General features: G+C 36.5%; 5 protein-coding genes across 5 annotated transcripts; 1 reads left to right on the top strand and 4 right to left on the bottom strand.

Moving 5' to 3' along the window:
• Positions 1 to 343: 343 nt before the first annotated feature.
• On the bottom strand, positions 344 to 1,618 carry GCK72_012202 (uncharacterized protein; the record flags this gene model as incomplete). The annotated part of the gene is made up of 3 exons (XM_053728916.1): positions 344 to 482; positions 573 to 672; positions 1,501 to 1,618. 3 exons carry the CDS (start codon positions 1,616 to 1,618, stop codon positions 344 to 346), a joined length of 357 nt encoding a protein of 118 aa, XP_053583688.1.
• A 1,347-nt stretch (positions 1,619 to 2,965) lies between these two features.
• Positions 2,966 to 3,360, bottom strand: GCK72_012203 (uncharacterized protein; the record flags this gene model as incomplete). The annotated part of the gene is made up of 3 exons (XM_053728917.1): positions 2,966 to 3,065; positions 3,115 to 3,251; positions 3,295 to 3,360. 3 exons carry the CDS (start codon positions 3,358 to 3,360, stop codon positions 2,966 to 2,968), a joined length of 303 nt encoding a protein of 100 aa, XP_053583689.1.
• Positions 3,361 to 9,449: 6,089 nt separating this feature from the next.
• GCK72_012204 (uncharacterized protein) lies at positions 9,450 to 9,868 on the bottom strand (the record flags this gene model as incomplete). The annotated part of the gene is made up of 3 exons (XM_053728918.1): positions 9,450 to 9,588; positions 9,684 to 9,783; positions 9,853 to 9,868. The coding sequence occupies 3 exons, from the start codon at positions 9,866 to 9,868 to the stop codon at positions 9,450 to 9,452; spliced, it is 255 nt and encodes an 84-aa protein (XP_053583690.1).
• A 3,916-nt stretch (positions 9,869 to 13,784) lies between these two features.
• GCK72_012205 (uncharacterized protein) lies at positions 13,785 to 17,891 on the bottom strand (the record flags this gene model as incomplete). Its single annotated transcript, XM_053728919.1, has 4 exons — positions 13,785 to 13,925; positions 13,970 to 14,049; positions 17,463 to 17,582; positions 17,666 to 17,891. The coding sequence occupies 4 exons, from the start codon at positions 17,889 to 17,891 to the stop codon at positions 13,785 to 13,787; spliced, it is 567 nt and encodes a 188-aa protein (XP_053583691.1).
• A 4,305-nt stretch (positions 17,892 to 22,196) lies between these two features.
• On the top strand, positions 22,197 to 23,486 carry GCK72_012206 (uncharacterized protein; the record flags this gene model as incomplete). The annotated part of the gene is made up of 1 exon (XM_003110495.2): positions 22,197 to 23,486. The coding sequence occupies one exon, from the start codon at positions 22,197 to 22,199 to the stop codon at positions 23,484 to 23,486; it is 1,290 nt and encodes a 429-aa protein (XP_003110543.2).
• Positions 23,487 to 23,862: the final 376 nt, after the last annotated feature.

Genomic DNA, 23,862 nt, shown 5'->3' on the forward strand with positions numbered 1-23,862 from the left:
GAAATAAATATATACGAGTTCCCAAACCCCATTTTGGGAACATGGCGCCCAGGTAGTTGTTCAGAAGGGTCCCTGGAAAAATCAACCCGGTTTCAGATAAATTTAGTAAATTTGAAATCGATGTGCGATTATTGATTCGGTAGTCATAAACTTAAAAATATCCACCATTGCCGTTGTCACACATAACTTGACAAATGGGGTCGATAAATCCTCGACACCTCGTAACGGAGCTTATTAAGAGATTGTTATTTCAAGAAACCTAATTATAACAAGACTAAATCCTTTTTCGTTTTAAGAAATAATATTGAAACCGTTTATTTCTTTCCAAAAAAACCAGTAATATTCAATGTACAACGACAGTGAGAACAGATGAAGATGGTCCCTTTTTCTTCTTTCTGAATCCAATTCGAATCAATATATACTTTCGGAGAGAATCGGAGAATATCCATAGAAGATATGGATTGATGCCAGCGTAGAGATCACTGAAAATATATTTTTTACAGTTTTTGGAATGCTGTTAAAGATTAGAGTTTTAGGTTCATGCTGATGATATTTTTTAGCATTTTTCTTACCTAATCGCATTATACAGCAAATAAAACTTGTCCAATGAAATGACAAGAATCGAAGTGGCATATGAAACGAATAGACATAGTGCTGCGATTTGTATTGCGACTGGAAAAAAATTAACTAGAATTTTAGAATTATACAGAAAATATGTAAACTTTGAAATAGTACAAACCTGTAATACTACTCATAATGAATAATTTCATCTCCTTCTTTTTGATTTGATTCCTTGATTTTTGAAATGCCGAGTTTTTCTGAAACAAGTGGTTGAATATATTGGTTCGGCACAGTTCTTACAACTTCGCTCCACCGAAGTCCTTCTTTTTTTCAGTGTCTCTCAACTTCGCACACAATTTTCTTTGGCTTCGGTAGAGCGCGGTTGTTAGAAGAGTGCCGTGCTAATGCAGTGGAATGAATAGTTTTTTTTTAAACTCACTATCATTTTTGTGTTCCTTCGTAACACAAATAATAGATAATGTTATATAGAGATTCTTATGCCTTTAGTGTAGCGGTATCATCATCTTTATTCAGTGTCAGTTAGACATCATTATGTCCAATAAACATAGATAAGAGAACCGACCAAGACTGGTCGGTGGCAAGGGTTAAATACAAATGTCTTATCAGTTAGTACCGGGAGCTGGTCACTCTATGGAAGGTGCTAGAATAAGTGTTTACGTCAGAGGAACTCAAAGAACGTTATGGGGCATGACATCCCCCTTCTTTTGGGAAAGCTCGTCCCGAGCGACTCAAATAAAAAAGGCTATAGGGGATAAGTAATACAATATTTTAAGTAAGTAATTCATCTGATGTAGCGGTAGAAGTAGTTGATGTTGATGTCATTGTCCAATATGAGTCCATTTCCATTTCCAACTTCTGTAGTTTCAATCCATCTCCAAACCATGATGTTGTTGTGATCCTCAGCTTCCGATTACAAACCATCCTGCATCTTGTCGTTGTTAATGATCCAATGTAGCAATGACTCCTTGACACAAGTTCCAGATGTTGTTGAAAATGCCAGTGATCTTGTCTGTAGTGTCACGTTGAATCCAGCCATTGTTGGTGTCCGCAATGTTGCCACTGTTTGCCAAGGTTGTAAAATGCAAATTCAGCGTTTCGTGCCGCCATTTCTTTGTTATCAGTCAGAGAGTTTTCATGATTTGCCAAGAGCACGTCTTACGTTGGCAAGTTTTGTTTTCAAAGATTTCATCTCGATGGATGAATGAATTTAAATACTTTGCTTGCTAAGACTGAATAGTCGACAATCATCTTCTAACTTCTGATCTGTCTTCACTGAATTTTGACTTTTAAGGCAGAATTCAGTTAGACAAGGTCCGTCTTACACCTTTTATAGGGGTATTAAACGGTTACCTTTTTTCGGTCAGGTTCCCAATGATTTCTTTTCCGATAGAAAACATCATTGCATATCTCATCTAGTTCTTTAGTCATAACTTTTCCGTACTCGAAATCTTGACTCGTTCTTTGAAAGGAGTTTCGATCTTACTCGCCACACCAGGTATTTACTGTTATCATCTTCTTTGAGCATGACAACTAAAACCAATTGTTCTCTTCTCTGATGTGGATTGAATTCTCTCAAAATTGTGAATTTCAAGATATTTCAATACGACATGATTCTCCTTACTTATCATTCATTGATAAGCTTTTTACAGAGTAACGAGCTTCTTTCTTCAAGCTTCGCCTCATTTCATTTCAACTATTTTTTCTGGACACGAAGAGAGTGTTTCTGGACACGAAGAGAACGGAATCATGTTGAACGAGCTTGAAGTCATTCCTATCAAAGTACTTGCTTTGATAACGAGCATTTCAGATGTCTAGCTTCACTCTGAATACTTTTGAGTGGCGGACTAATAAGATATTTCGATTATGAAATGATTTCTTAGTTCACTAGCTCTTACAAAAGCGGAGGATTGGTTGACTTTAGCATTAGAGGTAGTTTTTGAGATTTACCAGCTCTGACAGTAGAGAATGGAGAAGATACTGTCACAGGTGGAATCTTCTTTTTTTTTCTTTTACAAAACCAAGCAATTTGCTGTTGGGTACTCTTTGGTAGCCTAGCAATTGGTCAGAATTATAAAGAAGAACTCGTCATTTCAGAATCAGGCTTCGATCTCTGCACCCTTGTTCACCATGAGCAGTATACTCATGGCGAAGGTGGAACCTCCATGTTATATAGAGATTCTTATGCCTTTAGTGTAGCGGTATCATCATCTTTATTCAGTGTCAGTTAGACATCATTATGTCCAATAAACATAGATAAGAGAACCGACCAAGACTGGTCGGTGGCAAGGGTTAAATACAAATGTCTTATCAGTTAGTACCGGGAGCTGGTCACTCTATGGAAGGTGCTAGAATAAGTGTTTACGTCAGAGGAACTCAAAGAACGTTATGGGGCATGACAATAACAATAGGCAAATATCAGATATATACAAACTACAGTCAAAAATACGCCAGCGATCAGGAAGAAGTTGGTGACCAGGGCTTCACTAAAAAAAAAGAATGTTCTTTTTGTCTATTATTTTCTAAAAATCTCACTTCCTAAACTTCGGAATCACTCCGTTTTTTGAATTTCTATAAAGTTGAGTTTTATCGAATAGCGTTGCCATACCAGCCATCATTCCCGGTAGGAATTGAATCGCGTATGCTATTCGGTGACGTTGGGTACTCCAGATCTAGAAATATGTAACTAGAGTTAGAAAAGAGAAAAAAGATTACATGATGATGTCGATTCGGGAATATGATAGCGGAGAGGCGATTGGTGGCGAGGACTGAGATGCACATTGCTTGGGAGATTCCTGAAAACGTGCGTGATAACATTATGGAGAAATTAATTGAAGAACTTTTATGTTACGGTGATAAACTAAAGTTTTGAAACATTATCAAATATTTAATTTGGTTGTGGTTATATATTACCCATTCGCCGGTGGCTGACCGCTCGCTCAAAGTTCGGCCCGGGGACGCGGAGTGGGTCTTGACCAGAGTTGTACAGAATGCGATTTTTCAGTTTCCGGAATCCAAAATCCGGAACCGGAATGAGATTTTTTTATTTCCGGAACCCGGAATCCGGAACCGGAATAAGATTTTAGATTTTCCGGAATACGGAATCCGGAACCGGAATCAAATTTTCGAAATGCCGAATCCGGAATCCGGAAAAAAAAGAATGACGAAAAAAACCCGGAATTCCGGAATTTCTTGGAATCCGGATTCCGGAAAGATTCGATAAATTTCAAGGCCAAGTCAATTTTTCGAGTGTTTTTAATGATAAATTAAGTTTAAAACTACTTTTGAGGTTCAAAACCGAAGAAGAAGTAATGCAGTTGTCTTTAAAACTCAAAAAAAAATATTAAATTTAAACTTCAGGATTCCGGAAAAAAATTCAAAAAACCGGAATCCGGAATCCGGAACCGGAAGGAAAATTTTCATTTTCCGGAATGTCAAAAAAAACCCGGAATTTCCGGGATCCGGATTCCGGACAACTATGGTCTTGACTACCGTAGTATAAAACTTTTTTATGGCGAAAGTACGGTCAAGAACCCGCGAATGAGAGATTTATTGAAGAACTTTTATGTTACAGCGATATACTAAAGTGTTGAAACATTATCCAATATATAATTTTGGGTAGACCGTTTCAGAAAATTCTGTGTGCATAGTTCTAGCCCTAATCCAATTTTTCTGTTTTTATCAGCAGACTCCGCAGCTATTTGACATAGACTAGAATGACTACTAGAAATAAAAATGATTAGTAATGAATTCCATGAATTGGGGTGAACGGAACCATAGAAATTCCTTGAACAAAGAGAAAATGAATTCAAGTCATTTTTTGAAACAAACTTGTATCGGAAATATAGATTTCAGTTTAGAGAAGACTTAAATATTATTTATATGGTCACAAGACTATTATATTTATTATATTTTATTTGAAACGAAGGAACAAGTCACTGACACGTTACATTCAGAAGAGGAGTTGAGTGAGATTTAAATTAGACCGGGTCACAGAATTAGATGGTATGGGTGTTGAGGGTAAGATATTTAGTAAGATTTAGTTTGGCAATATTAGATTCATGTTCAGATAGCTTCTTCACTCTACCCCGTTTAGATGCCTTACCAATTTTGAACCAAAAACAAAAAACAAATATTTCTCAGATATCACTAAAGAACCTTTCCACGGACACATATGCTGTGTTGTGGATTAACTGTGAGTTAAAGACAATTTTGCAGGCAATTTATCTGCTTGTGTTTCAGATCGATACAAGTTCGAAAAGTAAATTTAAGACATCAGAACTGAAGCTGACCTTTTTCTGTTCATACTAGATTTTTAGTTATGAGATCTTGGAAACGATGAACGGAAAGGGGTCAATTTAAAAGGAAATGGATGAAACCGCCTCGAACATCAACAAGAATAAATAAGCACTGCTTTTGCACATTTTGAAACCCCTTTGTATCAGGAATATATGTTTTTGCCAAAAGTTAATAATAAACTTTTATTTTACTGGAATAAACTGAAGTTTCGAAACAGTATCCTTATCTAGTTGTTTCAATAAGTGCTAGCTTATCATGAAAGTCATAGCTAGGAATGGTATTTTCCCGATTTGTTTCTCCCCGATTCGTGTTTCCCGCACCACGTTTCTCCCCGATTTGTGAGGTCTCCACGCTTCATTCCGTCGCAATCAGGAACCAATTGATGGACAATGTACCATGTGATTTTACCTAGCGAAACAATTCACACAATGTTGTACACCTGCCTCCCAACATATATAGTATTCGCGAAACTGCAAGAATATCTTGTTTCTGTTAGGTTTTTTGTTGCAGAATGTGGTAAAGTCCAGGTGGACTTGTACTGCACTTAGAATTTCAATTCACTGTTTCAGGTGAGTAAAAATGTTTGATAAGTAAATTTCATCAATATGAATTTTGGTATAACAGTGATGACCTCACAAGGGAAGTCTTTGGAGACGCCACTTTCGAACAATCCAGAAATTTGGTTATTGGTATTTTCGATGACGAGGAGTCCATTTCTGCAGTCAAAACCTGCTAAATGCCAATGAAAGCCGAGTTATGATCTTTCAAACTTTTCATGAGATAGAGCTTTTTTTATGTGGAATTTTAAATCAGCGGTATACACGCCACCGCGCGGTTTAATCTGTGCTCCCCAGCGGTTCACATGTGCTCGTACGTGATAAAAATAAGAATATCTCGCGTATACCATTTGCCGTTTTGAAATTAAAAAAGCTCTATCTCATGAAAAGTTTGAGAGCTCATAACTCGACTCTCATTGGCATTTAGCAGGTTTTGACCAGGCCGGGCCGGGCCGGGCCGGGCTTAAGGCCCGGGCAAATTGGCGCGAAAGTCAAATTTTCAAATTTTTTCAAATTTTTTGAATTTTTTTGAATTTTTTCGCGAAAAAGTCAAATTTTCGACTATCAGCCAGAATTAGAAGAAATTCTGAAAAATAGTCGAAAATTGTCACATTTCCGAATTAATCACGTTAATTATTCTTAAATAAACAAAAGTATTGAAACATTATCCGTATCTAGTTGTTTCAATTAGTGCTAGCTTATCATGAAAGTCATAGCTAGAACTCCTTTAGAACATTTTGGGTGCATAGTGCAAGGGCTAATCCAATGTTTCTGTTACTTTTCAGCAGACTCCGCAGCTGCTTATATTCAAGGAAACCCCCTTTAAAAAATCAATTCAATTAGATACCAGTGTGATTCTTTTGTTAACACGGCATCATGAAACTGCAAAAAACCTTTAGAGGGCTCCACTTGTCAAGGAAAATAATAATTCAAAATTCACAAGGTTCAAGCCTGATGTTCTGGTTCTATTATGAAAATTAGTTTATAGACAGACTGTTTCAAGATTTTATTTTCAGAGATACTACAATTTTGTCTCGCTATCGATATGATGACTACCAAGCAAAAAATACAGATACATAACTATGAGATCTCACAACAATGACTCCTAACTGGAGAACATCTCTGAATTAGTTCTGTAGGTAGATATACTCAAACAAGTGTCAAAATTTGAGAAAATGAATCTCCAAGTATGTGGAGCCACACTTTCAGACCACTTCTATAACGTCAGTAAGGTTCAGAAAAACTAATTTTTTCTTATAGAACTTGTAAAGCAGGAAATCAGCATAGAAGCTATGTATTAGTTGTGAGCTCTGAATAATAAAGCTGAAAAAGAAGAGTTGATATTGAAGGATATATGGAAGTGTTGTTTTTGGCCGGTTCTTCTGATGAAATTAGGTTGGAACAGAAAAATAGAAAAGATTCTCTCTTAAATTTTAATAAATTCTGTTTCAAGCTTTACTTGAATTTATGTTTTTCTCTATTCTCTAGTGGGCTCGATTTTTAGCATTTTTTATTATAATAGAAAATTGGTATTTTTTCACTAATCAATAGTATTAAAAACAATTCATCTTTGTGTGATTATCTATGGGTTGTATAAATTGAGACCGGCGTAGAGATCACTGAAAACATTTTTTCACAGTTTTCAAAATGATGTAAATGGGAGGTATTCCAGGAAAATCTGGTGTGATCACAATTTTAACATTGGATTAATCACGTTAATTATTCTGAAATAAACTAAAGTATTGAAACATTATTTTTATCTAGTATAGTGTTTTGTTTAGAGCTATGTTATCATGCAAGTTATAGCTAGATTTCTCCAAAAACATTTTGGGTGCATAGTTCAAGGGCTAATCCAATTTTTCTGTTGTTTTTCAGCAGACTCCGAAGCTGCTTATTTTCAAGGTAACCATATTTAATAGACTAGAATGGCTGCTTGTTAAAGAATTATTAGTAATGAATTCCAGGGAAGGAAGGAATGGAAAGCAGTTGGAGCGATTGATTTGATAAATTCACAATTGAATGTAATGTGAATACGAAAAACACATCATGTCTCAAGACAGTCTCGAATCAGAAGTATAATTTTCTGTTTTACACAAAACTGAAATATTCTTCGTCTTATTGTTCTGTCATTACGTTGCGTAACGGCATTAATCACAATTATTGACTCATTTTTTTATCCAATATCACAATTCGTAATTGGAGTAGCATTGGGTAATCTTAGACCACCTAATTCCAATGTTATTGGCAGTCACACAAATTCAAATTACAGATAATTAGGTTTGGACAGAAAACTGAAAATTTCAGCAAAAAAAGTTTAAAAAATGGTGCTGTCTCTAACTACAATATAATACTTTTTCCAAATGATTGAAAAATGGGGTTCACGTTTGATAGTGTTCTTATAGCATTCTAAATTTATAGAGCATGGTTTGAGTCGAAGACAGCATGAGCCAACTGGTATTGCAATGATTAATTAGCGATTCAAGATTTTCATACTTTTTTCTGTTTCATCTACAATACTTGGTAGATTCCTAAAAACGGAATACAATGGAAGAGATACATATTGAAGAAATTTTATGTAATAGTGATAAGTTAAAGTTTTGAAACATTATCCAATGTTAAATTTTATCATGAGTAGGTATACCGTTTATAACATTCATAGTTCTAGCCCTAATCCAATATTTTTATGTTTTTTTTCCGCAGACCCCGCACCTGTTTACATTTGACATAGACTAGAATAACTACTAGAAATCAAAATTCTTAGCTGAGAATTCTAAGAAACTGGAGGAATGGTAGCAGCTGACTACTGTATACTAACAACAAAACTGTTTTGTTTTTTTAAACAGTTTTGAATCAGAAATATATATTTCAGTTTTACACAAAACTGAAATATTCTTCCTCTTATTGTTCTTTCATTGCGAACTCTAACTTCATTTTATCACAATTCTTGCCTCATTTTTTTATCCAATAACACATTTAGTATTGAAGCACTATTGACGTAGCTTCGAGTAATCTCTCATCACTGTTTCAGTTACAGAATTCTAGGTCCAGACAACATCTTCGCCGCTAATTATACCCTTTTAAGATTTTTGACCAATTTTTTTTGCGATAAACAAACTACAACTGTTTCTCAAACATCACAAAGGAATCTTCCCACGGACACATGTCAATAATTCGAAGCTAATTTTTGGCAGGAATGTTTTTTCTTATAAAAAATACCTTCGTTACAAAGTACAAATCGGTACAGATTCAAAATTTTCATATAGAAAATCAGAACTCCAACTAATTAGTTGTAGACCCCCAACATGAAACACATTTTCAGCCACTTTTTAATAAAAGTGACTCACCCGAAGTCCACGCAAAATATAAATACGTATGTGCATAGTATCCATCAAGAAATAAATATATACGAGTTCCCCACCCCCATTTTGGGAACATGGCGCCCAGGTACTTGTTCAGAAGGGTCCCTGGAATGTTTAACACAGTTTCAGATAAACTTTAAACGCGTTGAAGTCAGATCACTAACGATTGGCGAGGAGCTGCCGAAGAAAAATGAAAAACTCACAAATATCCATCACTATCGTTGTCACACAAAACTGGAAAAAACAGGGTCGATAAATCCTCGACACCTAGTAACTGAACGTCAAGTAGGTGGTAGATCACAAAAATATAAAAATGAAGGGTAAAGCAGAAGATAGAGAATTTTCAGGGAGGCCACGAAGTTCTCATACATAAATTTGAGAAGCATTCGAGAAACGATTCGAGACCGAGAGATTTTTGAAATTCTACGGTAGACCGTGCACTAGATCTGTATACATATTTTGATAGCGAATAACTGTTGCATTCGCAGCATTCGTGAGATGTTTCTCCAAGTTTTTTCTGAGGTGAGTTAAACAGAAATGCTACTAAGAGATTGTTATTTCAATAAAACTACTTATCATAGCAAGACTAAATCCTTTTTCGTATTAAAAAATAATATCGAAACCGTTTATTTCTTTCCAAAAAAACCAGTAATATTCAATGTACAACTACAGTGAGAACAGAAGAACTTGGTCCCTTTTTCTTCTTTCTGAATCCAATTCGAATCAAAATATACTTTCGGAGAGAATCTGAGAATATCCACAGAAGATATGGGTTGATGCCAGCGTAGAGATCACTGAAAATATATTTTTACAGTTTTTGGATTTTGTGAAAGATTCGAGTTTAAGTTCATGTTGATGGTATTCATGTTTTTTAGAGAATTTTTCTAACCTGATCGCATTATACAGCAAATAAAACTTGTCCAGTGAAATGACAAGAATCGAAGTGGCATATGACACGAATAGGCATAATGCTGCGATCTGGATTGCGACTGGAAACAAATATAATCGAGATGTTTAGAATTATACAGAAAATATGGAACTATTGAAATAGTACAAACCTGTAATACTACTCATAATGAATAATTTCATCTCCTTCTTCTTGATTTGATTCCTGGATTTTTGAAATGCCGAGTTTTTCTGAAACGCGTAGTTGAATGTACAGAGCGCGTCATAAGTTTATGCCACTCCCCAAATCTGAGGTTTCTGTGAAAACAAAACGTTTTCAAGAAAAATGGTTTATACCACTAAATTCAGCGCCTAAAAAAACCTAGGTGACCAAATTTTCAGACCCCTACCTCTAATAATACGGCCCCAGCACCAAAAAGTCACCTTTTAGGCCGCTTCAAAAGTTTATGCCCTCTCCGAAAAAACGAGTGAACCTCGAATTTTTTTCGCGTCTTTTCAACTTTTATCAGTTTTTTTGTTATTTTTCGTTGTTTTATAATGTTTTTTGATAGAATCGTCTGCTTCTAAAATATTTTGAGCAATTTCCCAGTTGATTTTGTCATGGTTTTTGAACTTTTTTGACTTTGGATTGAAAATCTTGAAAAATTCAAAGAAGGTCCATCAGAAATTTACTTTTAGACGATGGAATCAACAGACACCGTTTATTAATGTTGGAAAAAGAAATAAAAACGGTTCCTGGTTGATTCTCCGAAGATTTGGATTACTTGGAACACATGCTTCCTCAGACTGTCATTGAGGCTTTGACGGTAGTTTGGCTGAATGACACTCTACTTGTCCAGAATTGCATTTTCCTGTTGAGGAGCAGACGAAAACGCTCAACCTTGACACTAAACAACATTTTCAAGAAGTTTCCAAGCATTTCTAACAAAATTCAGATCCGGGGAACTCTCAGAACAGCGGAAGCACTTGATAGTATTGGTCAAAAAGCAGATCATCATGCAGGATCTAGTCTGGTTGCCTTGTTGAAAATTCTCTGCACCTTCTGACAAGAAATATGATGATTCCTACGTAAAATGTTCTTTGATGGTCATTCGAGATCATCTTGCAGGTCATACACATCAAGGAACGGTGAGCAGGTTTTTGACCAATATTATCAAGTGCTTCCGTCGTTCTGAGAGTTCCTCGGATCTGAATTTTGTTAGAAATGCTTGGAAACTTCTTGAAAATGTTGTTTACTGTCAAGGTTGAGCGTTTTCGTCTTCTGCTCAACAGGAAATTGCAATTCTGGACAAGTAGAATGTCATTCAGCCAAACTACCATCAAAGCCTCAATGACAGTCTGAGGAAGCATGTGTTCCAAGTAATCCAAATCTTCGGAGAATCAACCAGGAACCGTTTTTATTTCTTTTTCCAACATTAATAAACGGTATCTGTTGATTCCATCGTCTAAAAGTAAATTTCTGATGGACCTTCTTTGAATTTTTCAAGATTTTCAATCCAAAGTCAAAAAAGTTCAAAAACCATGACAAAATCAACTGGGAAATTGCTCAAAATATTTTAGAAGCAGACGATTCCATCAAAAAACATTATAAAACAACGAAAAATAACAAAAAAACTGATAAAAGTTGAAAAGACGCGAAAAAAATTCGAGGTTCACTCGTTTTTTAGGAGGTGGCATATGTGGAGGCGGGCCTTTAATGCGGTCGGAGACAGACCCGCTCCGGATAAAATCTTCCCTAACTGGATAAAATGTGTGAATAAACGGCTATAAGTGTGAGGATGAGCGATGCGACAACAGAACACAAGTTTTAAGACAAAGATCCATTTATTACGAAAGATTTAGATAATTTTGAGAGAGATAATTTAAATATTTAGAAAAGCGTCCTGCTGGATGTGCCGCGGGTCGATTAGTAGACAAATGAGCGGTCACAACCGCGGATCGCTAGAATTGGCCTAAAGGGCCCCAAAAAGGTGGAGTTTTAGGAATTTCCTAGCGTCAGTTCGCGCTAAAATGGCTAGAAATAGTCCTGGAAAATTATAAGGATCTATTTCGCCGGAAAACTCTCTCACTCTCACGCATTCTACCCAAAAAGTAGGAGAGCGGGCCTCTCTCGTAGGACCAGATTGGGATCGAGATGCGCGGTCGACCGCTACGCGGATACGCGTCGCGGCCGCCGGCAACGAGATAGTGTTGATGCGGAGGAGAGTCGCTGAGCGATAGAGCGTGTTTACTGACAAAAGGGAACTAAGAGCGGTAATTTGAATTATAATTATTTGAATATTCCTGATAACAGGTGATTGAAAAGAGATAAATAATGTGAATTAGTGAACAGATTGGAACGATATTTAAATAAGAGATTAGTAAGGCGATGATGAGCCTAAGTTTGCGGGGAAAACCATGTGGGGCTCATCATTCAGCCTTTCAGTTGTCGACAAATTTGTCTTTAGGGAAATAGTTGACAACAGCATACACTTTTGACGCGGCCTAAAAGGTGACTTTTTGGTGCTGGGGCCGTATTATTAGAGGTAGGGGTCTGAAAATTTGGTCACCTAGGTTTTTTTAGGCGCTGAATTTAGTGGTATAAATAGGGACCGCAATGAACGTGGGCGGAGTTTTTCATTTTCTTCTCTTGGGGCGTCATGGGGAGCGTATTGAAATGTTTGACGGTCTGCCCTGAGAGCCCAGTACGCTAAAACAGAATGTAAACTTTTGACCCCTATGTAATCGAGTACGTAAAATTCAATGAACACACTTTCCTTTCACCCAAATGTATAGTTTTCTCAGAAAACTGAAAAAAGTTTTGCTTTTTTCAGAAAAATGTCACGTTTAGGATGTTCTAGGTCGAACACGCATCATTTTTTGACAGTTTCTAATAGTTCTGGACATACTCTAATAGGTTTTAAAAGAAAATTCGATTTTCGTGCTGTCGAATTTTTTTGGGAGCCATCTGAACTGCGAGGCATCACATCAAAAAACTTTGTGTGATAACATATATATTTTCTGGCATATTCTTTTTAGACAACTCTTCAGGTACCTGGGGCCAAAATTTGGAAGCTCATTGATTCGTAAAATGTAGTTTCCTTTGTGTCGGAAGACAACAGACTCAGAAAGAAAATCAGTTTTCCCGACAGTTTAGGTTAAAGGAGGTCAAACACGCATCGTTTCTTGACGGATTCAGATTCTACGCAAAATTTCGATCTAGGTCGACTTGGAAACAAAAAATTTCGTGCTGTAGAATATTAGATATTTGATGTTTCATCTCGAAATATGATGAAAATTCTTCAAAAATTCTATTGAATTTTAAAAAATCACGTCAAAAATATATTTTCCTATTTTCAGCGTCACATTTGTGTTCGTTTAGTTCAGTGGATAACACGCTGGGTTTTTAATCAAAGGGTTTCTGGTTCGGACTTTCCCAATTTTTGCCAAAATTTGACGGATTGAACGTGAAAATGGAAATTATTTTTTGCGTGGTCAGGAAAACGATAGAATTCTCCAAGAGAATTCAGTAGAAACCGTGGCTGACTAAAACGTCCTGTAACTTCGGAAAGTGTGAATATTTTCGGAAAAAAATTTGGGAATGTACTTCCATTTACCTGAAGAACAGGCCAGAATGGAAATTTTAATGGAAAAATGAGTTTGAAAAAAATGTTGCGGTCTCTAGGTATAAACCATTTTTCTTGAAAACGTCTTGTTTTCACAGAAACCTCAGATTTGGGGAGTGGCATAAACTTATGACGCGCACTGTATTAGCTCGGCACAGTTCTTATAACTGCGTTTCACCGAAATTCCTCTTTTTCTCTGAGTCTCTCAATATCGCGCACTATTTTCTTCGGTTTCGGTAGAGCGCGGTTGTAAGAAGAGTGCCGTGCTAATGCAGTGGAATGAATAGTTTTTTTAAACTCACTATCATTTTGGTGTTCCTTCGTAACACAAATAATAGATAACAATAGGCAAATATCAGATATATACAAACTACAGTCAAGAATGCGCCAGCAATTAGGAAGAAGTAGGTGACCAGGGCTTCACTAAAACATTAATTTTCATTATTTAATTATCAGTATTGCCTAAAAACAGTGAAACCTCACTTCCTAAACTTCGGAATCACTCCATTTTTTGAATTTCTATAAAGTTGAGTTTTATCGAATAGTGTTGCCATACCAGCCATCATTCCCGGTAGGAATTGAATCGCGTATGCTATTCGGAGACGTTGGGTACTCCAGATCTGAAAATTTGTAACTAGAGTTAGAAAAGAAAAGTATCAGTTACATGATGATGTCGATTCGGGAATATGATAGCGGAGAGGCGATTGGTGGCGAGGACTGATATGCACATCGCTTGGCAGATTCCTGAAAATGGGATATAATGGAAAAAATATTGAAGGACTTTTGTGTTACAGTGATAAACTAAAGTTTTGTAACATTATTTTATTTCTAATTTTATTATGAGTAGGTAAACCGTTTTATAACATTTTGGGTGCATAGTTCAAGAGCTAATCCAATTTTTCTGTTGATTTTCAGCAGACTCCACAGCTGTGTACATTTGACATAGACTATAGTCTATGTCAAATGCAGAATGACTACTAGAAATATTAGTAATGATTTCTAGGAAATAGGGAGATAGTAGTAACGATTGAACAAACTTAGAATGAATTCATGTCATTTTTTGAAACAAAGTTGTATCGGAAATATTGATTTCAGTTCTAAAAATACCTCAAATAATCGTCGTATTGTCACAAGACTATTGGGGGTACCTTTTTTCGATTCTAACTAGACTACTTCTTAATTTTTGACTCATACGTTTTAATTAATAACACATTTATTTTTGATTCAGCATTGTAGTAAATTTAGGTAATCTTTGACCACTTAATTCCGGAAATGCAAATTACAGATAATTATCTGCGTTCAAATACCTTCTTAACCCGAATTATACCTCGTTTATATGTTTGACCAATTTTGAACAAAAAAGTAAATGTTTCTCAGATATCACTAAAGAATTTTCCCACGGAACTCTAGGCTTCTGATATTTTTCCAAAAATGTATCTGCTTGTGTTTCAGATCGGATTCAAAAAGTCGATATAAGAGCCGACTCATTTTATTCATACCAGACTTTTTCAGACTAACCAATCCCCCAAAACCACCATTCTAATCAAAATGCCACCTCAGCCGTTAATGCAATCGATTACTTGTCGAAATAGAAGTGATTAGTTATGTACATATGAGATCTTGGAAACGGTGAACGGAAAGGGATCAGTTAACAAGGAAATGGATGAAACCGTTCCCGACCATGAACAAGAATGAATAAGCACTACTTTTGCACATTTTGAAATCACTTTGTATAAAAAAAACTTCCGAACGGCCTGGGATCTATGAATAACTTTAACTATTTTGGAATAAACAAAAGTATTGAAACATTATCTTTATCTAGTTGTTATATATATTTTTTTTATATTTTTAAGCAAGTCATAGCTAGAACATTTTTAGTGCATTCTGTGTGCATAGTTCAAGCCATAATCCGATTTAAATAAAAGTATGAAAACAGTATGTTTTTCTAGTTTTTTATATATTTTGTGCTACTTTATCATGAAAGTCATAGCTAGAAACGTTTTAGAACATTTTGGGTGCATAGTTCAAGTGCTAATCCAATTTTTCTGTTTTTGTTTTCAGCAGACTCCACAGCTGTTTACGTTCTAGGTAATCCCTTTTATTATCCTAGAATGGCTACTAGAAATAAAAATATTAGTAATGAATTCTAGGAAACGGAGATTGGAAATGGAAGCATAAAAATTCAGTGAACAAACTGAAAACAAATTAAGTCATTTTTTGAAATAAACTTGTATCGGAAATATAGTTTTCAGTTTTAGAGAAGACTTAAATATTTTTTGTTTTGTCACAAAACTATTGTGTCACATTTCAATACATATTGTAGTAACTTTGGGTAATCTTTGACCACTTTATTTTAGTATATTTCGAACAGTTCGAATTACAGATATCTGCGTTCAGATACCTTCTTCACCCCAATTATACCTCGTTCAGATGTTTGACAAATTTTGAACGAAATACAAATGTTTCTCAGATATCACTAAAGAACCTTTCCACGGACATATATGCTGTGAGGCGGATTGACTGTGGGTTAAAGACATTTTTGCCGAAATGTTTCTTTTCGTGTTTCAGATAACAGAACTGGAGCCAACCTTTTTCTTTTCATACTAGACTTTTGTAGACAAACCAATTCCCCAAAACAACCATTGTCAACCAAATAACACATTTGAAATTCATACAGAAACAAGTACTTATCGAAATAGAAGTGATTAGTTATAAGGTTAAATTACAAGGAAGTGGATGAAAATGTTCTCGAACAACATCAAGAATAAATATGCACTACTATTGCGCATTTTGAAACCCCTTTGTATCAGGAATATATGTTTTTGCAAAATTGAGAAGATTTAATAATAAACTTTTATTTTTCTGAAATAAACTAAAGTATTGAAACATTATCCGTATCTAGTTGTTTCAATTAGTGCTAGCTTATCATGAAAGTCATAGCTAGAACCGTTTTAGAATATTTTGGGTGCATAGTTCAAGTGCTAATCCGATTTTTCAGTTTTTGTTTTCAGCAGACTCCGCAGCTGCTTATATTCAAGGAAACCCCCTTTAATAGACTAGAATTGCTACTTGGCAAAGTAAAAATGATTTGATATGAATTCTAGGAAACGAAGGAATGGAAAACATCGGGAGTGTTTTAGTTTGGTCAATTCACATAGACGTGTAAAGTGAGTGCGAAGCAAAAAGCAAGATCACATTATGACAGTTTTGAATCAGGAACATAATTTTCTGTTTTACACAAAACTGAAATGTTCTTCGTCTTATTGTTCTTTCATTGAGTGAACGGGAAGGCTTCCATACTTTTTTCTATTTCATCTACACTCCAACTTTTTGCATTCAACAAAATCATCAATGAAACTAATAACAAAACTGTTTATGTTTTAAATCAGAAACATAATTTTCAGTTTCATAGAAAGCTTAAATCTTTATGAAGTTTGCTATTATTACTTATTGAACTCGAACTATTGCTCATTCATTCAGTTTGTTCCATACTTGTCGAGTGGGAACGACGGTTTTTCTTTAACAAAATTATTTGATAAAAATCGATTCTAAAAATAGAAATATCAAATTGCAACTAATGAAAATAATTCTTTTAAAAACCCCGCAGGACTCAATACAGAAAAAAATTCTAGAGAAACCATCGTCACAGCTCTGCCCGTATGACAAGCATGGTTGTTTCATTTGCCTTATTTTACTTTTTGCCTCATTATTTTTTATATTTTTTTTACAAGACAGTTTATTATTATTTTTGTGACTCAATATTGTGGTAGATAACTTTTGATCCCTTATTAACTTTATTATTTTCCCGAAAAATTTAAATTACAGATTTCTATGCTCAGACACTTTACTCGCTTTAATTATATCTTATTCAGATGTTTGACCAATTGTTTCTGCGATAATCAAAACATAAATGTTTCTCAGAGATCACAATGGATTCTTCCCACGGACACATGACACTAAACTTGAAGGTTTTGCAGGAATGTATTATCTGACGTGAGAGGGATTTCAGACACAAAGTCTAATTTTAAAAATCTGTACAGATTCAAAATTTTCATATTAAAGATCAGAACTACAGCGGACTAATTATTGGGCGACACCCGGACTAAACCAGTTCCAGAAAACTAATTTTCAGACACTTTTCGATCAAAATGACTCACCAGAAGTCCATGCAAAATACAAATACGTATGTGCATAGTATCCGTCAAGAAATATATATATGCGAGTTCCCCACCCCCATTTTGGGAACATGGCGCCCAGGTAGTTGTTCAGAAGGGTCCCTGGAATTATTAACTTTTTTTTGGTTTCAGATAAATTTTAAAAAATTGGAATCAATAAGCGGTTATTGTAGTAATAAACTCACAAATATCCACAATTGCCGTTGTCACACACAACTTGAAAAATGGGGTCGATAAATCCTCGACACCTCGTAACTGAGCGTCAAGTAGGTGGTAGATCACAAAAATATAGAATGGTAGGGTAAAGCAAAAGATAGAGAATTGTATAGTCTCCACAACTTTTTCCAGTGTCTCATCGAGAGGGTCGCCGATTATTTGGACAGCAGGAAGGGAGTAGATGTCGGTCACCATTCATAGACTTTTCTGGAAATATATAGACAAGCAATTTATTACTTAAAAAGCGACACGGTATACAGATGGGAATATGGAAACGGGAACATTTTCATTTTCAAGTATAATAACAATTAGCACAACTTCATGACCAAAAAACAAGCTATCAAAAAAAGAATGAAATAAATCAGGTGCCCCCTTCCATTCCTAGTAAATATAGCGGAGGTATAATGAAATACTCCTGGAGAGGTGGAGTTATCATGGAGAGAGACACGTCAAATGCACAAATTGAATAAAGTGGTTTCAATTAGGGGAAAAAGTAGGTCAGTTTTAGATTGGAGTCTACACTTTGATCTGGTACGTGATATTATGGAAACATTTGAGATTCTGGGAATTTGAAGGGGGTAATTATGTGGTAATTAGTGACTAGGAAGATTTTTGGGCACCAATATAGGGATTGATGTCTGAGCTATTCCATTTTGAAATAATGCAGCCGTATTGGTTCTAATTGGATTAATTAAAAATTTGCCAATGCTGAAACAGTAACTTAGAAATAGTTCAAGAATAAACAATTTTTTGTTCAAAAATGTTCCAGAAAGAACTTGATAATGGAATTTGTACACCTGGTGCAATTACGTTATTTTTTTTATCTCGGAATTCTCAGATAGTAACCAACAGACATCAATTGTGTAGTTATGAGCATTCTGAAACAGAATATTCTAATTCATATACAGGGTGCGGCAGAATTACCCGCACAAAAGTTTGGCGCCATAAAGCAAGGCGATTGACGCAATTCTGGAGCGCGTATTATTTAAATTTTTGTTAATTATTTCATTTTTATCATTGTGCCAAATTTCAGATTGATCGGTTTTGTTTTAGGTAAATGGCACCGCCGAGTCCACATCGCTCTTCTATTTTGAACCTTTTCAAAGCAGGAGTCCCTCCGGTTGACATCATTAAACGGCTCGGAGTCCCAAGTAGAACCGTCTATGATTCGATTTCTCGTTTCAAAAAGCTTGGCACGTTTTTGGATAGATGTGGGAGAGGCAGAAAACCAACAGTCGTGACTCCAGATCGGATTAAAGCTGTGAAAGAGAGAATCAGAAGAAATCCACATCGGAGCATCAGAAAAATGGCGAAAGGTATGAAAATTAGTTCACGTTCGATGGGAAGGATTGTCAAAGACAAGCTGAAACTTACCTGCTACCGTGTAAGAAAAGCAGCCATTCTCTCGGAAGCTACAACGAAGAAACGGCTCGAAAGGTCAAAAAAGCTCCTTCAGCGCACGTTTGGAGACCATACAAACTTTTAAATTAAAAGAAAACGGAAAGAGTCAAAGTGTTTCCGTTGTTCTCTACCACAGTTGTCCGGAATCTGGATTCCGGATTCCGAAATTCCGGAATTCCGGGTTTTTTTTGACATTCCGGTTCCGGTTCCGGATTCCGGATTTAAAAAAAATGATTCCGGTTCCGGATTCCGGAAATCGAAAAATGTCGTTCCGTACAACTATGTTCTCTACATTGAAAAAATTCTAAATTATCATTGAGATCAGGAGATCTCATGTTCCCGATTATCTACATCATAAACTGATAATGAATGAAAGATTTGGATTGTAAAAAAGTGGAAAAATATAATAGTAAATCAAACATCTTGACCTGATTCAAATGAAACAACTGAAACTGTAGAACTTTTAAACATCTTCAGTTTCAAGTGATAGTTTTCCAAGTGCATTACTTGTTTTGAATTCTGTGATCTATGTATTCGCTGTTTGAAATTTCTTGAAGCTTCATTCAAATTAAATTGAATGATTCTTCCGTCTCACTAGGGAATGTTGTGAGTGGGGTATGGAGTTATGACATGTGACCTATATCATTGGAAAGCTGAAAACACGTTATAAAATAATATGGATTCTGTTTTTGCTATGGACCCTCACAGTTCGAGAAATTTAGGTCTGAAAACTTGAATATATTTTCGCCGTGACCTTGGATTTCCCCATTGAATTCTGAACTTTTCAAGAGAGTTCGAGGAACGTGAAATTTTTAAAAATATACGAAATTGAATCACGTTAGAATCATAGGTTGAATGGTCCATTGGTAAAGAGTTGGGATGGTAATCCACAGGCAAACCGCTGATGATGAAACGCGGGCCAAATGCGGGCGAAGGACAAATTAGGACCAAACGTGGCCCTAATTTCATCCTACGCGGCTCAAAGCCGTTTTGAGGATGAAACGCGGGTGAGATGCGGGCGTCCTCATTTTTGAGGGGATCTCTAAAGCGCCGAGGATGAAACGAGGATCAAATGTGGATGAGTTGGCACTCATTCATTTTCAAGTTTTCTTTCATTTATTTCTATTTTCTCGTTTTTCGTGTAAGATTTTTCGCTTTTTCATCGAAAATAAGTTCATTTCAGTCAATTACATTCAAAAATCGTCTACCAATTGGCCTGAATCGCGGAACTACCCTATTAAAAAGGCATAGAAGTGAGTTTCGTTTCGAAAACTGAAAAAAATTGACAATTGTCTTTTCAGAAGAGCTTCCGACGTTTGGATTCTGGTCTGCGCACTTTTATATGTTTACGATGCATTCCCATAACTGTAAGTGATTTTTTTCCGAAATCTTGAAACAATACTTTTGGTTTATATGGACATTGAAATAGGAAGAAAATAGTATGATAATATTAGAAATATTTTGGAAATTTTTGGAAATTTCAATCAGAATGTGAAATCGTTTAATTTTTCGAGTTCTCACTTCAATTTTAACGAAAAATTGTTTCGAAGTATCTGCTCTACAATTAAGAAAATTTACGAATGAAAAAATCTTCTTTTGACTTAAAAAATTAACTATAAATCTTTTTTTTTAGATCGTCGTCGACCCATAAATGGCGCCCCGGAACCAGACCAAAAAGCAAAATCAAAAACAAATCGCCAAATATTAGATTTTTCCATTTTTTTCCACTGAGTTTTCCAAATTTTTCTAAGTTTTTTTCTTAAGTTTGAATAAAATAAATGTTGATATACAATCATACAATTGTTTGTTGCTTGATAACTATTCACAATTAGAAATAACCAGAAAATTCTGATCCGGGGAACCCCTGCCCAATTTTTCCGCTGCCAACCGCCGAGGATCAAATTTGGTCCAAATTTGGACCAAATTTGATGCCTTTTTTGGTATCGTTTTGACGTCGAGTGTTCATCCGCGTTTGGACCAAATTTCATCCGGAGCGGTTTGCCTGTGTCTGAAGATCTATGGTTCGCTCCCATTTGCATTGCTTTAAAAAAAAAATTTTGTCAGCTTCCAAATTTCTCAAAACTGGCTCAAGGTGATTTTTGAGTTTTTCCGCTCATATTTTTCAAGTTTTGATACATCAGAAGCATTGTTTCTCTTTCCCCCAAAATTTTTAAAAAACTTTTTTTGAGTTTTTCAATGACGGAGTATATTGGTGAAAGAATACGATTTTATTTATAATTGCACAAATGTTGTTTCAAAATGAACGAGACATGTCGAGAAATGGATTTTCAAGGAAGATCCAACTATATTTCGTGTCATCAAAAACAAAAAACGTGAAAAAAACTTTGCGCAAATGCTTTTCCCATCTTGGATCCATTGAAAAACTCAAAAAAAGTTTTTTAAAAATTTTGGGGGAAAGAGAAACAATGCTTCTGATGTATCAAAACTTGAAAAATATGAGCGGAAAAAACTCAAAAATCACCTTGAGCCAGTTTTGAGAAATTTGGAAAGTTGCCGGTGGCAAGGTACCCTCATAACCCTGTAGTTCTCCGAGTCCTCACAATAAATACGCAACGACACTCCGCCAAAAGCTCACGCGCCTACCGTAACCTCAGCGCGTCAGTTCACGTGGACACGTGTACTCCACGTGGCAACAAGTAGTTTCTGGAGTCGGTTGGCTTTCAGAGTTTAGTTCTAGTTTTAGCGTTGGTTGTTTTAGCTATTGTTTTGTAAGTTACGCTCTCTTATATTATTTTCTTGCAATAAACCCTATTTATTGTAAGAAACTGTTTATTTGTCGCCTTATATTTTATCCGGAACCTATCACCCCGTATTCGTACGCGGGCAACTTGGGGGCCGAATCGTGTCAATCGTTTTTCGTTCTTCTTCCTTGTTTTTCTGTAATTTTCTGGTTTTATTTTTCTTCGGTTTGAATAAACGGAGGAATTATTTACTGGTTTTTGGCAGTTTCTTTCGTTGGATAACGGGGAAACTTGGAGGAATTCTCCGAAGAATCGAAGTAATCTTCGTCGATTGAAAATCAACGAAAAGTAGACAGTTTTTGAATAGAAACTTAGTTTACGGACAACAACGCAGAAGATGAGCGACAAAACATCGTCGAAGCAGTCAACGTTGAAAGTAGACGACAATCGGATGATTGTTGTGGAAACTCAAATGAGCGTGAAGGAGAGAAGAAAGAAAGTGAAGAAGTTCACTAAACTTATCGCTAGCATCGTCAAAGTGGAGGACGAAACAAGGTTGCAACTCGGGGAGTTGACAGCAAAATGCAGCGAACAGGAGGCGGATGCGATTCTAGAGCCGATGAGAATTTTCCACAGAGAGTTGTTGGAAAAGTTCGAAGAAATCGGAGGAGATGAATGGCCGCGATCGGTGATTCGAGTCATGAGAGAGTTCAAGCTCGAATCGGTGGAAGAGTTGAGAGAGGCGTGTGCGAAGGCAGCGCAAGTGCAAGTCGAGGAGAACTTGTTGACGGAGTGCTGGAATGAGGAAAAGGAGATGCTCGAGGAGCAAATCCGAGAAAGCCAGAGAGAAAAGGAGATGCTCGGGGAGCAAATCCGGAAAATTCAGAGAGAAAAGGAGGTGGCTGAGGCTCAGGTCAGGAAGCTGGAGAAGGCGCTGACGAAACTGAGGAAGAAGCTGGATCAGGAGGAGCGTAAGCCGAATGGCTTGCGGGAGGAAGCCCAGGAAATCGCTGTGGAAACAGTGACGGGTGACGAAAAAACAAGTAGTGAGGAAAAAGAAGGGGTGAAACCAAAGAAGAAGGTGTTCACGATAGGAAATCTTGGAATCCGTGTTGGAAACATGGATCCTACCAAGAAAACTGCGGAGAAGAGCAAGGAAATCGCTGTGGATACAGTGACGGAGGAGAAAAAAGAAGGGATGAAGCCAAAGAAGACGGTGATTAGAGAATCGAAGATTCTCATAACTCCGAGAATCGGCGTAAAGGGAAAATCCATCTTTGAGTATCGGAAAAGTGCGCTGAACACGTGGAAGGATAAATTCGATTTTGCGAATGTAGAATCGATCGTATTCTCGTTAGAGCTCACGGATGACGAGGAGACGAACCAAAAGTTGGGTAACTTGGTTCGAAAGTTAGCTAAGGAAGTGAAGGAGATCACGATCATTCCATACAAAATGGATTGGGCAAAATCGGGATTGGTGGAAAGTTGGAAACGGAGTTGGATAACTGCCGGTCATGTGAAGTGGAGCGATTCGGCTGCGAGTGCGGGCGAAAAGTTCAAAACGTGGGAACAACTGCTGGAGTTCCTGGAGGCGAGGACGACAGAGAATGTGGTGGTGGCCCAACTGAGAAAGGAGTCGGTGACTTCGGAGCCACGGATAAAGGAGGACAAATGGAGTCACCAGTGATGTCATCTTGGTGGACAATCCAAATTGTTAATTAACTATTTTTGTTTTAGTAGTTTTTATGTTAGGGTGGTGTGACTGAGTTTAGGCTAGGTGGTGTGAGATAAGGGGAGAAGAATGTAAGTCGTATCTGTGAGAGTACTCGAACCGGTCGGGGCCCGGTTTCTGTAAAGGGGGGGAAGTTGCCGGTGGCAAGGTACCCTCATAACCCTGTAGTTCTCCGAGTCCTCACAATAAATACGCAACGACACTCCGCCAAAAGCTCACGCGCCTACCGTAACCTCAGCGCGTCAGTTCACGTGGACACGTGTACTCCACGTGGCAACAAGTAGTTTCTGGAGTCGGGTGGCTTTCAGAGTTTAGTTCTAGTTTTAGCGTT

This window comes from Caenorhabditis remanei, chromosome IV, assembly GCF_010183535.1.
Source record: "Caenorhabditis remanei strain PX506 chromosome IV, whole genome shotgun sequence".
In the NCBI taxonomy this organism is placed as follows: Eukaryota; Metazoa; Nematoda; class Chromadorea; order Rhabditida; family Rhabditidae; genus Caenorhabditis; species Caenorhabditis remanei.